General features: G+C 45.8%; 1 protein-coding gene across 1 annotated transcript in view; it reads right to left on the reverse strand.

The window, feature by feature from the left end:
- The window catches only part of LOC101995212 (collagen alpha-6(VI) chain), a 102,721-nt gene that overhangs the window by 40,723 nt on the left and 46,951 nt on the right, over nt 1-15,047 (reverse strand). The window contains exons 21-26 of the mRNA XM_005368499.2: nt 12,955-12,990; nt 11,969-12,031; nt 10,185-10,247; nt 6,143-6,205; nt 2,174-2,236; nt 1,124-1,174 (exon numbers count right to left, since the gene is read on the reverse strand). Of these exons, the coding sequence (XP_005368556.1) occupies nt 1,124-1,174; nt 2,174-2,236; nt 6,143-6,205; nt 10,185-10,247; nt 11,969-12,031; nt 12,955-12,990 (339 nt within the window). The remainder of the gene's footprint in view (nt 1-1,123; nt 1,175-2,173; nt 2,237-6,142; nt 6,206-10,184; nt 10,248-11,968; nt 12,032-12,954; nt 12,991-15,047) is intronic.

Raw genomic sequence — 15,047 nt, forward strand, 5'->3', positions numbered from 1 at the left:
GAAGGACATCCCACATCATCAGCAGCAGCAGCACATACGCAGAAGGACACCCCACATCATCATCAGCACATACACAGAAGGACATCCCACATCATTGCATCATCCCCCTGGGACTCCACTTGGAGCGCACTGATCCTATCTACTATTTTAGACTTCATATCTCTAAGATCTTTATCATGGATCTCTAACTTTTTTGTTCCAGAAAAGGTATCTTTATATTTCCTGAGTGTTTTGTAATAATCATTGGGTATTTTTCATGAAGATTACATGTGGACACACATAAGTATGGGGGTCTGTGCATGCACGTGTGTGTAGGTGCTCGCAGACAGGGACGGGAAAAACCTCGGATGGTGGGTGGGCTTCAGGTACCTTATGCCTTTGTTTTGAGGTAGGGTTTCTTGCTGGCCTTGAGCTTTACCAAGTAGGCAAGACTAATTGGCCAGCAACCTCCAGGGGGCCACCTGTCTCTGGCTCCCATCACCGCTGGGATTACAGGTGTCCCCTACATCAGCTGTTTACATGGGTTCTAGGGACTGAAGTCAGGAACTCATGTTTGCAAGGCACGTGCTTTACTTAGTGAACCACCCTCCCAACCACTTATGATCATAATTTTAAAGAGGTTATTATTAGCATATCAAAATCACTGCCTTTAGTCAACTTCCTTCTTTTCAGGTATTTCCATATCCAGTTAACAATATAATCATTTTTAAGTTACTGTTTGGGCAAATGCATTAAGAAAATGCTACAAGATTTCTCGCTAATAGTTGAAGCAATAGTAACAGTAGGAAGACAAAATGTGAACTTGCTGCTGCGTGAAACTACACACAGAACTGCTAAGACTAGAGGCAGTTCGAGCCAGAACATGCCAGACCGTGTTCCACAGCCACACAGCACAGGAAAACACAGAGGACTCATTTTCAACTTTCAATTTTCACCTGCCCCTTGGAACCGTGGCCTGGTTCTCTCCCATATTGCCCACAGGACGTCAAAGAGTGAACTATCAAAATAGATTTTCTATGGTATGCGACTAATTACAGATCGCCTTCTTTATCCTAACCATGGCAAGCCAAACAAGCAACCCGAAGTGCATGGACTAGGTCCAGCTTCGGTGGGTGTGACTTACCTTTGTCCCTTTGCGGCCAATGCTCCCGTATCCCGGGCTGCCATCATCACCCTGTAACCAACGAAACCAATCAAACACACAGAAACTAGAAATAGAGGCAGGCTTAATTACAGGAGGACATGGCTGGTAGATTTTTGGGTTTAATCAGGGACAACTAGGCAGCAGGGTCCTCTAGCTGGTGGGTGACAGGGACACTAAAGATGGTGCTAAAAGCTCCTGAACCATAGACTTAGCAATTAGAGCTACTCGTGTAGTTGTGAATGTCAAGGGAATACTCTGGGCATCCCGGAATCTTCCAGGAAAGCCAGGCAGCCTTCTTAGCCAACTCTTTGGAGAGTTCTGTATGTTAACACTTCAGCTCGAATCTATTTCCAGGTCACTGAACAGAACAAACACTGCAAACCACCTGCACACTGACTACTGTCTGATGCTTGTAGAAGCCCTGGGCCATGTGGGGAGGATGGAATGGCTTCTGATAAAGAGGTCCTGCAGACAAACGGTCAGAAGGGTTCATGAGAGGATGCTACATGGAAAGCTTACTCTGCTTTACCATCTCCTGAGAAAAGCTGCCTTGGAAAAGCTGGCCAATCCGAAATGACTGTGATGCCTGGCTCAGTTACAGCTAGGACTCTCCAAGGCTAGACAGAGACAGTGTCTCTAAAGCTCCTCTGAGCGTCCCTCAGAAATGGCACAGGCACCTTCGTCCTGTGAGTGAATGTTGTCCTCTAGAGGTCGTGTGTTTGAACACTTGGACCTCAGCTGGTGGTGGAATCTTCATGGGTGGAGCCTTGGAGGAAGTCAGCCATCAGGAGACCTCAAGGTTTTATATTCTACTTCCTGTTCATTCTCTGCTTCCTGACTACAGAAGTCATGTGGCCAGGGTCCCAGGCCATTGCCTATTTTCCTTCCCAGTCATGATGGATCTAGACCCCTTGACGTCTAAGCCAAAACAAACTTTTACTTTGCTGTTCCTTCTTAGGAAAGTAACTAATTCACTACTGAAATAAAAGGTTAAAAAGACCTGGTTAAAAGTAGTGAAAGCCAACCTACCTGTAGGCCCCGAGGACCTGGAAAACCAGCAGCTCCCTTGTCCCCTGGGTCCCCAGGTTCTCCCTGTCCAATAGAATAATGAAACAGGTCCTAAGTCAGTTGTTTTGTTAGAGACAGGATCTCATCCTGAGTCCCAGGTCGGTTTTGAATTTGTGGCAGTCCTACCCCAGCCCATCAGTGCTAGGACCGCAGGTAGGAATCCCCACACCCGACTTCCATTAGGTTGTTTGTGTAAAGGCAAATCAGAAATCATGGCACCAGGCACTGTTTAAGTCCCACGTGCTGCAGTAACGGTTTTGTATTCAGGGTTGCATACTGTACGAATGACAGGTAAGGAATGGCTGTAGCTGGCCAGAGGCCTCCTCCATCCATCACATGTGTGCGTGTGTGTGTTTCCACGGATGTGGGTATAATGCATATGAAATGAAAGTACTCTGTAGGGTAGGATAGAAGGAACCAAGAAAGGGTCACAGAAATGGATGGAACTCAGAGCTAGGGGAGAGTGAAGGAAGCCAGGCACATCAAGATCGTTATTAAAAATGGGAACTTTAAAGTCGGGTGGCTAAATTAGGAGCAAGGCAAGTGCCCCAGTGCAAACCAAAACCCCAGCCGACTGATTTCTTGTGTCACTACTGACTGAGATGAACTCCTACCCGGGCTATACTCTAGTGCGTTTAAACTCAGCGATCCTGCGCTCTGTGTCTGGCTCTACTAGTAACTGAGTAACCATTTATTTGGCCCTGGGGAAGACATCTGACTTCCCTGCTTTCCTGCCTTAAAGTGGATGTTCTTGAACTTGAGTCAGGTGGGAGGTCTTGAAGCATGTATTGTTGACTCCAGCATGAGATTCATTCAAAGGGGGTGGGGATTGGCTGTTCACATACGTCCTAGATGCTTGTGGGAGCACAGGTGACCCCGAGGACACTCTGAGAAAGCGAGTCCTGGGGATGGCGACCTCCATTGCCCCCTCCTATTCTGCATCACCCCCCCTATTTCAGAACCTGCGTTCACAGTTCTCACACCTATGGGGTGACCTTTCTGTTCTTCAGGATGAGTTAAGCACCAACTTTAACAGAGAGGAAGCTCGACCAATATGACACCGACCAGGTGGTGAGGATCAGCAGCCATAGAAATAAGGCCACACTATATGTTCTAAGCCTTAATAAGATGCAGTAAGAACAGCACTGTATCCCTACGTTCTCCTTCCTCAAAGCCCACAGACCTGGTCTAATCAAAACTATTAGACAAACTCTAATTGGGAGCCATCCCACAAAGGACCTGACCGATGCTCCTCAAAGCCGTCAAAGTCACTCAAAAACAGAGTCTGGAAAAATCTATGGAGACATCACTTTGGGGGAACTCCTGGGGACCTGGAACCAAGACCAAATACTAGGGGAAACAAGGGACTAAAGAATGGGTTTGGGTGAATACAGCGCATCGGTATTGGTTGTCCTCTGTGCCCAGCATGAGTGACCGCAGCCAACAGGTCAGGGGGGAGGTAAATGCGTGGGGTGCTGAGGACTCCTGAGACTCAGTCTCTCTGTGCTGCCTTTCTGCACATCTAAAACTATTCTAAACTAAATGTTTTATTTTCTCAGAAAGCAAGCTCATCTTCCTTCATGACCCCATTCACATTTTCCCAAGTAGCTGAGGTTGGTTTATAAGCCATGGTAGATGACCTGCTTGCCAGAGATCTTCCTTGACTGTTTGCACTCAGACCTCTAGGCTGATACATCTGCTGGCCTCACGGCTGAGTATTTGCATAGGTCATCTTGGGAAACAATTTTGCTAATTTTTTTTAACAGTAGTAAGATTCCTTCCTGGATCATGATGGGGACATTTTCATGGCACTGAATGGCTAAGATGGTGAACTACATGCAATGATAAATCAGACACACATGTACACATGTGCACGCATGTGCACACACATGTACACATATGTGCACACACGTACACACATGTGCACACACACGTACACACATGTGCGCGCGCACACACACACACACACACACACACACACTCACTGCTTCATCCAAAAGGAAGTTTTATTCTCACCAGGGGTACCACTTCCCTTACAGCACACCACAGGACACAAAGCCAGTACGGCTCCTCTTCTAAACTATCACTTTCTGACCACTCTTGCCACACCACGTACCCCAAAGCTCCTCCTTATGAAGGTGATTGTCCTGGTTACCCTCGTATCTTATTACACAGGCCAGCAAACTGTCTTCACGTTGCTTCCCACTCTCCTCCGTCACAAGCCCTCCCTGGCACTTCTCCAATACAAAGGCCGCTGTGTGTGCCTCAAATTCACTCTAGCAAGAAACTCCTCCACTCTCTGAAAAGCTTCTCTAGTCTGTTCTCAGGCGTTCATCCCCTCCTTTCTCTTCTCCCCATTAACTCACTGCTCTCTTCCTCCCACTGAAAACACACTCCAAGCTTTCCTGGACACCATCAGGCTCAAGCAGAGATAGCCTCTTCTCCCCTTTAAAGGAGGAATCCTGGACTGCATAGACATCTGCTCCGTATCCCTGTCTCTGCATTGACACTGTGTTCACTGCCTGGCATTCTGGCTCGTCCCTCTCTCCTGTCCACGGCTGCACTTGGGGGCTTAATCTTCAAAGCCTGTTCATCACCAGATGAGATGGTATCTTTCCTGTTTCCCTGCCTCAAGTTTCCTGTACTGGTAGATCATCTTCCTTTCTTTCCCTTCCTTCTTATAAACAGGCACCCTTAAAAGTCCCTTTACTCTGTATGATTCAGAAGCCTGCATCTCCAAGCTGACCTAAGCCCTTCCTCTAGCCCCAGGGCCAAAGATTCCCTTCCTTCTCGCTCTTCCTCACAACCTCTGCCTGTGGGCTGGGGTCACTGCTCCCTGGGATCCCTAGGCTTTCTAGCTCTTTCCCTCTTCTCTCCGAGAAGAGCCGGATGGAGCCATCACACCTCACGTTTTCATCCTGTCGAATCCTCCAGTCACTGCTGCTCTTGGGGACAATGAGAGGGACCAACTAGTCTCCTTGTTTCCAGGCCCTCACCCTTCAAAAAACCCAAACCATCTTCACTGGGCTGTCCACTTAATATCTCCTTAGGGTTGGGCTGTGTCTATACAACTGCTTCGAAACAAGTAGACAGTCCTGTACCAGAGACCGAGGATCCAAACACAGACTACCTTGCTCTTTATGTGCCCGCCAGACAGGAAAATTTTCAGGCAAATAATTATTCTTCAAATAGTTCCTCCTAGGATGCTCTAAACCCCAGGTCTTCCTGCCCATTCCTACCCCCCCCCCCATTTTCCTTCTCTGCTCTTCAAAGTGTTTATCTTCCAAAGGCCTCTCGAAGCGTGAATCCTCTTTGATGTCTCCTTCTCCAGCACAGAAATACTCCTAACCACTTTGTTTAAACCTCAATTTCCAACCTCTTTCCCCTTATCTCCCTTATGCCAGAGATGGCTGCCTTCAAGATGTTCTAAATTCTTTAGGCCTGATTTCATGCTCCATGTATCTTGCTCCTAGACTTGCATTCATTCATAAATACTAAGTTCTTGGTCCAGGCCAGGCTGTGTTTTGAGCACTAGAGATACACAGATGACCCTGCTTGCCTGTACCCAGTTTTCCAGCACAACAGAAGCCTGAGCCTACGGTTCACATGAGAAGGGAGAAACAAGAGAGGTAGGAAGGAAGGGATGGTACAGAGAGAACGGGAGAGCAGCCTTCTTCCCCTGAGAGCCCTCAGTTGAATGGGGTGTAGCCCCTCGTGCAGTTATGCTACACTGGAGTCCCTGACCTCATCCTGGTCCACACCCAGGTCCTTAGAGATCTCTGGCTCTCCAAGCATCAAGCCAGAGCTTAGGGGCAACAAGATGTGTTTTCCTTTGTGTTGAAAGGGCTCTGGCTCAGCCAGCCAGCCACAGCTCTCTCGGGTAGCACAAACTTGAACATTGGAGGGGTTGAATTAAAGAATGTGACCTACTTTATTTCCTTGGCTTCCCAAGTGGCCTTGATTCCCCGCTTGTCCTCCGGGTCCTGGAGGCCCCTGGAACGAAACAAGGGTGGATGCAGATACAGTGAGACAAAGCGCAGCTCTCCCTCAACACTTTTACAGATCTACAGAAAATGAAGTTCAGATGGGAGAAGACTTACGGGCTGAGCTGATCCTGCTCTGGAAAAAAAAATATGTTGCGGCTGTCAAATAAAGACTAGTAAATAAAGGAAAATTAATAAGTAACCCCGGCCAGATGTGGCCTAAATGATTACACTTCCTTGTGAGTCTGCATCCAAGCAGAGTCTAGGTTCCCACTGTTTCGCTCAGGGAACAGATGTTGCTGAAGTGTCTAACATTTAAAAAAAAAAAAAGCTTCCCAAAGGGTTGGTCTTCAAAGAAGGCTTTCTACAACAGGCAAGGACTAATTTTTGTTTGTTGTTTTTTAAAGGCATATTTATCTTCGTTTGCAAACCGTGAAATGTGCCTTAGAAAGCTCAGAAAGTTTCACTAAAACCATAGAGCACTGTGACAAAAGTGTGTCTGTGGGCACAGGCTAAAGCTTCTGGAACGGTTTCAGAAAGTGCTAGCAGACAGCAGTGCCATCTTGGGATCCTCAAGCAGGGCCACCACTAGGCAGCACTTACTATAAACACTTGTCAAACTGGTACAAGGATCGAGTGCATGGACCATCCAGCCTAAATCTTGCAGGATGGTGAAACCCGACTATTATGACATGGATTACATATTGTTCTTTGCCTGGCAGGGTTTCCTTCAAAATATGATGCACACTCTATGCCATAGCCCACCTCTTTTTGGCTTGGGGAGGTGATTCAGTGGGCCAGGGTGTTTGTCACCAAACCCGAGGACCCAAGTCCAATTCCTGGAACACACATGGTAAGAGAGAACCAGTTCTTCCAACTGGCTCTCTGGCTTTTCCATGTGGACTGTGGTGTGTACACATGTGTGCACTCTCACACGAACAAATAAAAGTATAAGCTACACTTGTTTAATTCAGCAATATAGACACAATATTGTAGTAATAAAAATATTTATGCAGTCTTTACTATGCAAGTAATGGTTGCAAGCATTTACATCTATCAAACTATTTAATTTTCACAACATCCAATGAAGTAACTGCTACTACTATTCTTTTGCAGGAGATGTCCAGGGTTAAGTAAATTATCCAAGGTCACACAGATGAGACAGACACGCAAAACCCAGAACCAGACCCAGGCAACCTGGCTCCAGATTCAATGTCCGTGACTACTATGGCACCATCTGGGAAGACAACAGAAATCAATCTCACATTGTTCCCCACATTTGCACGGAACAATTCTGATCCTTCCTCCTAAGACTCTTTTCCCCCTCCCTCCCCATCTCTCTCTTTTTTTTTGAAATATAGTTTCATGTAGCTAAAGCTTGAACTCCTAATCCTTCCGCCTCTGCTTTTTTCAAACTGTCATATATTTGCATATTCTGGTCTTTGACAATTTCAGACATGAGTAAAATAGAGTCTGATTAGTCTCATCCTCCCTGCCCCTCTTTCTCCCCACAGTCAACTCCTCTTCCTTACAAGCCCCCTTTTCCTTAGTCCCTTTTTGTTTTGTAACCCTCTGAGTTTAACCAGGGCCATTAAAAGAACCGCGAACATGAAACTATTCAGTTGAGCCTGGTGGGTTCAACCTACCTCCCGCTCTGGTGCTGGTCCTACAAAGAACCCAATGCTTGGCTACTTCTAGCCTTGCTGGTGTGCATGCTACTAGCTAAGAACACATATTCAAGGAACAGTTACATCTCCAAGTACAATCAATATTTTTGACCTGGTTTCCCACTGGATTTCCTAGCATTTGGAAATTTTAGAGAAACAAAAGATGGGACACAAAAAAGGTACAAAGGACTCTTTCATTCCTTTCAAAAACGTCTTCCCGGGCATAGTACTTGGGCTTGTTTTTTAATTGCAGACACATATTGGCTGGACTAGCACATCTCACTTATGTAGAACACCGAGTTCTGAGTAACTCAATAAGCCTCTGGTACGCCATCCATCCAAATCACGTCCCTTTCAAGATGCAAGTCCCAGGGAAAGCTTTCAAGCCTGCTGCTAGAAAACACTGTTCTGTTGGAGGGTTCCTCCTGTGCCATAAAACAATACGGGACCTATGGCGATGGGTTTGCAGAGCCGATAATGAACAACACTCCCCTCTGCGCCTGACTGTGTTTGTCTCTGTGAATTTCCTCTGGAAACAGCAATCTAGAGATCCCATTCATCATGTCCCAAACACAGAAAATTCTACTTGTCTTCAAAACTGCCTTTTAACGGGCCGACAAGCAGGGTATTGCTCAAAAACCAAGCCAGGGAAGAAAGGGAGGTTTTCCAGCCAGACAAATGGAGGTGAACTAGAGAGACGTGCCTTTGGCTAGCTGGCAGTGCCAAAGGCTGGATGATTTATGACTGTGCCACATCCTGCCAAAGTGAGATTAAAGGGACCCACGGATGAAGGTGTCCCACGGGGCAAATGGAAGAATTACTCCAACTAACAGTCTTGGATACCATTTTGGATCCTAGTGCAAAAGAAAGACCAAGGTCTTTGGATTTCAACTCATTTACATATCCACATCAGTATTTGATATCAACAGATGAGATATGTCTTCCTTCGTCCTTACTATTTTCTTAAATAAAAATCTCCATTGTGGTGCCAGCCAGCTGGAAATGAATTAAAGAAGTGAATGCAGAAGAGTTTTATCACCAGTTTAATTCTGTTATCCAATTAGGAAGTTTTCATGCATTTGGAAAGAGCACTTTCATCAAAACCAGGAACAAGCCTCGTCACAGGCGGTTATTAATGTACTTTACACCACTATGTCACGGCATACAACTCTATGCAAATAGCCCCTTAAATATTCTCATGATGAGCACAGTCACTTAAACGTTGGGCCTCTGCCCAGTTTAATGGATGCAAAGTAATGCATTCCCTTGATACTGCTAATAGCGGAGGTGGAGGTCCCAACTAGGTCTCCTTCATTCATTTACTTCTTGATTCATTACACAAATGTATTAAACTCTGCTGTGCCGGGCACTGTGGACCTAAGCTCTGGGGATGCAGCATAAGCAAGACACCAACATGGATGGAGCTTGTAACCCGCTGAAAGAGACCAAAAGATAGATACATGCTATGCTAGCCATAGACAAGGAGCCGACCACATAGGGCCTTGCTACTCAACGTGTGGTCCAGAGCTGCAGCATCAGTATCAACTAGGGACATATGGAACATACAGAACTCCAAGCCTCAGTCTAGACCCTCTGAGGACCTGCACCCTAACACGCTCTCCTGGGGATTCTGAGAGCACGCTGAAATAGAAGTGTGGGTGCTGGGTAGTCGTTCCCAACTCTGGTGTTATCTAAGGAGAATTTGGAATTATCAACGCCATGTCTTCACTTTCAGAAATTCTAAGGGTTCTGAGTACAGCTCCAGGTAGTAAAATGGTTTAGTCTCCCTGGGAAATGATAATCTTTTTTTTAAGAACCCAAACCTTTTTTATATGTATGCATGTGAGGGTATGTGCATATATGCCATATGTGTGTGGGTGCCTTGAGGACCAGGAGAGGGTTTTGGATCCTCTGAAGCTGGAGTTACAGGAGGTTATGAATGTGGGTTCTCTGGAAGAATTAGCAAGTCCTCTTAACCAGCAAACCAGCTCTCTAGCTCCCCCAGGAGGTGGGGTAGGGAACTACACGTGGCTTGTGAGCAAGTGATAAGATATATCCACTTAGCACCCAGAAGAAATTGTTAACCTTGGCCAAGGACCAGAGGCAAGGAGGTCTACCTAGAGGGGCTTTTCTGCCTCTACTAACAGTCTGTATGGCAAGCAGGGACCGGGGTACGATGCATCTGCCACTTCTCACACCCAGGTCAAACTTAACACACTTGGTTTGCAGGCAGTGTTGATTTCGCCGTTAGAGAAGAACCCTACTAAAATCCACCTTAAAGCCAAAGTCAAAACCAGATGCAGTTGCTGCCTCCTTACCTACCTGGGGACCTTTCATTCCCAGAAATCCTCTTTGTCCTTTCTCACCAGCCTTTCCTCTCAGGCCCTAAAAGCACAGAAAGAAAGTGTTATTTTCTCCCTTAGCGAGAACTTGAACAGAAAACTTGTACGTTAAAAATCAAACACTAAGTCAAGAAACTGGTCTTGGGAGCCAAATCATGCTGTGGCTACTGCGTGGGTCTTGAGTTCTTCCTCATCTGCATAGGTGCACCACAGGACAGCCTGAAATTGAGGTGCTGGGCCTGTATAGCTGAAGGAGCTAGGGCCTGGAAGAAACACCCGAAACTGAGATTTTTAATCCTGCCAAATGCCCTTGGCCTTCAAAATTAACTGAAAGCCATATGTTTTTTATGTGGAAAGTGTTTTTCTTAATCATGTAAATCAGGAACCAGAACCTTTCAATCCATTTCATATTCAATAACCACAACCAAGATGGGTCATAAAAAGATACATTCCATAGCAAGATGAAATTTAGATATTTCTACTTCTGGAAGATTCTATTGCCTGAGTATTATGGCTTCGGTAGGTTGAAGAGAAACTTTCTTCATGGCTGTGTTTAGTATTTTGCTCCATTTTAAATTGTGCTGTAAATAAAAAAAGTCCATAAACCGAAAGAAGCAAGGCTGGCTGTGACTCGCATAGCACGAGATAAAGGCAGTCAATTTATGGGGATGCTTTCCAGCGAGCCCAACGGCAAATGTTTCTCACTTTAAAGGAAGAGAATTGAGTGTTCCTTGGCAGGCACCTAATGGCAAATAAAGGCAATCAAACTTGGGGGGGGGGGAGCAGTCTGAGGGGAAGGCTGTTTACCATGCCGAAATCTTGGCGGTGTGTCACAAAGTGTCTCTCTGATGTTTTGATGTGTTCTGCCCAACTTCCACACACAAACTGCCAACCTAAAATTCCTTTATTTTTATGTACTTGCTTTAAACCCTCAAACAATCAAACCAATGGTTGTCTTGCCTAACAGTGCACCTGTTTTGCATACATTCAAAACCAAGTTGAGAGAGGAAAAATACTATTCTAATGGTCTGACTTCTGGTCCCTTCCCTCCTCCTTTGCCTCCCCACCTCTTTCCTTCCATGCTGGAGACCTAACCCAGGGCCTGTACTTGCTACACAGGCATGCCACACAGGTGTCCCACCGCTGAGTTACATGCCAGCCCAGCTTCTCTCTTCCTTCTCCGCATGTGCTCCCTTCCTGTCTCACTGTTGACTTGGGCCGAGCTCTGCCCTCTCTGGCACACGTGCCTCCCTGCTCATACGACCAGAGCAAAGCGCCAACTATGGCTTGCTCCTCGGAAAGGAAAGTTCTGGAGATAGCTCCTAAGAGGAGCGAGCTGGAAAGGACAGGCAGGGTGCCACGCTATAGATCATCCCGCTGAAACCTCCAGCTGCACTTAGAACAAATTTTTCCTTGAGCTGAGCCAATGTTTCAACACCACGGACATCCCAGATACAATGCTGAGCTCTTACAGTGCTAAACTGACCACAGTCTTCAAATTCAAGGTTCAATATTTTCCTTGGCTTAAGGACTCCTGGATTATCCTAATGAACCTGCCCAGTATGTTCATCTCTTTCCACTTCTTGACAGGGACAGAACTCGGATAAAAGAGACAAAGTTCTGTACAAATCAAGACTCATTGCTTATTTGTTTTATTGACCTAAACATACTCCCAAGCCTCTGTAATTCTGCAGGCTACATGAAGGGGTCGATCCAGGCTATAGGTTCTCCACACACAGATGCTTCTTTCTGCTCTATGCATACCTGAGGGCCCTTAAGTCCGGGTGAACCTTCAAGTCCATCTGGGCCTGTGATGCCTGGATTGCCCTGTGGTGAAAAAAAGAATTGAGCTATCAATCCATTAATGCTGTCTCTTCATGTGCAAGATTAGAAACTTCTTTTCAGTGGCAACAAAGAGTCTTTGCAAAAACTGAAGGTTTCTTTCATCCTTCAGATTGTGGAGCTTCCTTCTGGTGCAACCATGGGACGGAGGGTGGGTTTATTGTTTACCCTCCTTGTGCTTTTAATCCGAGCATGTGTGCCCTGCAAGGTTCTAGGCCACAGCTGCTCTTTCTTAAAGGGTAAGCTTTCAGGAATCAGTGTAGGGTGTACCGCCAGGGTGCATAGAGGGATGGGCACAGCTTTCCACTTGTGTTTTCAGGGCACTCAGAATATCCCATTTGTATTCAGCTTTAAGTGTGCTCTTTGGGTGTCTATGGGGTTTTCACACAAATTCTAAGTCGGAGAGGATCAATTATTACAAATCCAAGAAAGGTTACTTAGAGTTTGTGCTCAAAAGCCAAACAAAATGAAGCTTAACCATTGGACTAAATGGCATCTTTGATCATTTTTATGTTTAAACATTTTTTTTTGGATTTTTCGAGACAGGGTTTCTCTGTAGCTTTTGGTTCCTGTCCTGGAACTAGCTCTTGTAGACCAGGCTGGCCTCGAACTCACAGAGATCCACCTGCCTCTGCCTCCCGAGTGCTGGGATTAAAGGCATGCACCACCACCGCCCGGCCTTAAACATTTTTTAATTGTTGAAATTTTTAAATAAAGTACCCCAATTTTCCTTTCATTTAGAATTCTTAAAATTGTAGCTAATATTTTCCAACAATTTATTCTACAACCAGTGTCATCAAAAACCAAAAGTTGAAGTCGGGAGGAGATATTGCCATCTTTATTCTAGCTCCCATTTTGTAAGTGAGTTGCTTACCATCTGAAGTTAAGAGAAAGAAATTATCACTGACCTGTGGGCCTATATGTCCCCTTCGGCCATGAACTGCCTAAAATGAAAGGGGAAAGATAGATACTCTTAGTTTAGAAAAGACGCTGCACGTATATGATTTAAATTAGCAGCGGCTACCCCAAGGTATGGACATAAATAACTTCCACATTGTGCTTAACTCATTCAATTACCCGGAGCATTGTGAAAACAGCTAACTCTGAAATTCAATGCAGGTAACTGAAATCATAGACAGCCAGAACCCAGAGATACATGGAGAACTGATCATAGCCAGCAACTCACCTCCACTAAACTTGACCAAAGCTGCTTAGTAGCTGCAACACTGACCTGAATCCCATCTCCACTAAACTTGACCAGAGCCGCTCAGTAGCTGCGAGCTGCGACACCGACCTGAATTTTAAATTCTTTCTTATTTTCCCCCAAGAATTACAAAGTAAGGCTGGAATCAGGAAAGGACTAGGCAAAGGGCAGGGCGTCAGAGGAAAAGCTGAGGATTGCCTCCAGGAACTTCACATCACTCGAAGACCAGAACTCAAAGAGCCAAATTAGCTTGATTTTTAGAGCCAAGCAATGGGATTAGCTGTCAGAAAGCATCTCAAATATTCAAAAGTGACTTGATTCATTGTATCAATAAAACACCCGATCCAAATAACATTGTTAAAAAGGGAAGGGAATTTTTACTCTGTGTAAGGTCAAAGTTCAAGGTGCATTTCCAATCCATAGTGCACAATTCGTAAAATCAAGAGACAATCACATTTTCCTGTCTGACTTGGTCATATAGTAAGGTCCGAGCAAAACTCGCATCTAGGGTTATACGATTCAATAGCCACCAGACAGCATTGTCTCGCTGGAAACTCATGTAACGTGTTCTGACAGGCCAGTGTTGCTAAGTGTGTTTCAAACTATGCTGTCATCTAAGGGGCAGAGGTGTGTGCATAGGGACCTGTCGCATTTCTCTAGGACAAGAATGAGTCATCTTCAAGGCCCCAATTCTCTGCTAGAGAAGAAAGAGAAGTCGTTTTTTAAAGGGCTGGAACGAAGGCCTAGGGTTCAAGAGCACTGGCTGCTCTTGTAGGACCCTGGTTAAGTTCCCAGCACCCACAGCAGGCAGTTCCAGGGGGTCAAAAGTCCTCCTCTGGCATTGATGAGCAACTGCACACATGTGGTTGCACACACATATGCTGGCACGCACACACGCACACACACACACACACACATATATAAGTTTTTAAAGTTTAAAAAAAACCCTGTTCCCTCTAGCACAATGAATTGCCCCCATTCAATTCGATTCCATGTCATTCAGAGACATATCCAGCAGTAGATCACTTTATTCTGAAGATATCTGCCACCCTTTGAAGGACAATTGATGGGACACAAGAGAGAATGAGCATGCGTGCAAGCTTGGGCCTCCGCCCCCCAATGCACACACACAAGCCCCGAATCTCTGACCGCAGGAAACCCTCACTCTGAGTGTTGGGGGAGGAGGGGCAGACACTAACAGCATTTACAAGGCAGAGCACAGTTTATGCCTAAGGGTGGGAAGACAGTTTCAAAGACAGAGATCACATCCAGTTGCTCACATGGGGAAAATCTCCCTAGAGGAAGAGATGTCTCTGAGATTGGTTTCAGGGGATTTGTACACAGCCTGGGTAATGACTTCAAGGCGGAAAACAGGAGGGGTGGTAGATATAGACCCAAAGACAAGTTGAGAGGCAGACTGCCGTGCTAGGGGTCTGACCGAGGTTTGTCCCCTACTACTCAGTGTGGCATAGTTATCATCTATGGTTGGAGCAGGTTTTATGGGAACATAGCTGTCTGCAGCGGAGGAGCCGAGAAGAATGCAAAAGTTACCAATCGGTTTTAAGAGCAGCCCTCCACGTGAAGAATGTTCCTCTCCTGCCAGTGCGTGACACATGAACATTTGCGCCTGTGTAGCAAGTTGTTGGCCTTTTGTGTGTGCTCATTTGCTTGTGTATGTAGATGCACATGTGTGAGTATGGACATGGAGGCCAGAGGCCAGCCTTCCGTGGCATTCCTTAGCTGTCATTTACCTTGTGTTTTGAGATAGGGTCTTTCCGTTGGCCTGGAGCTCACTGA

The sequence above is a fragment of the Microtus ochrogaster genome, unplaced genomic scaffold (genome assembly GCF_000317375.1).
Source record: "Microtus ochrogaster isolate Prairie Vole_2 unplaced genomic scaffold, MicOch1.0 UNK33, whole genome shotgun sequence".
NCBI classification, from domain to species: Eukaryota; Metazoa; Chordata; class Mammalia; order Rodentia; family Cricetidae; genus Microtus; species Microtus ochrogaster.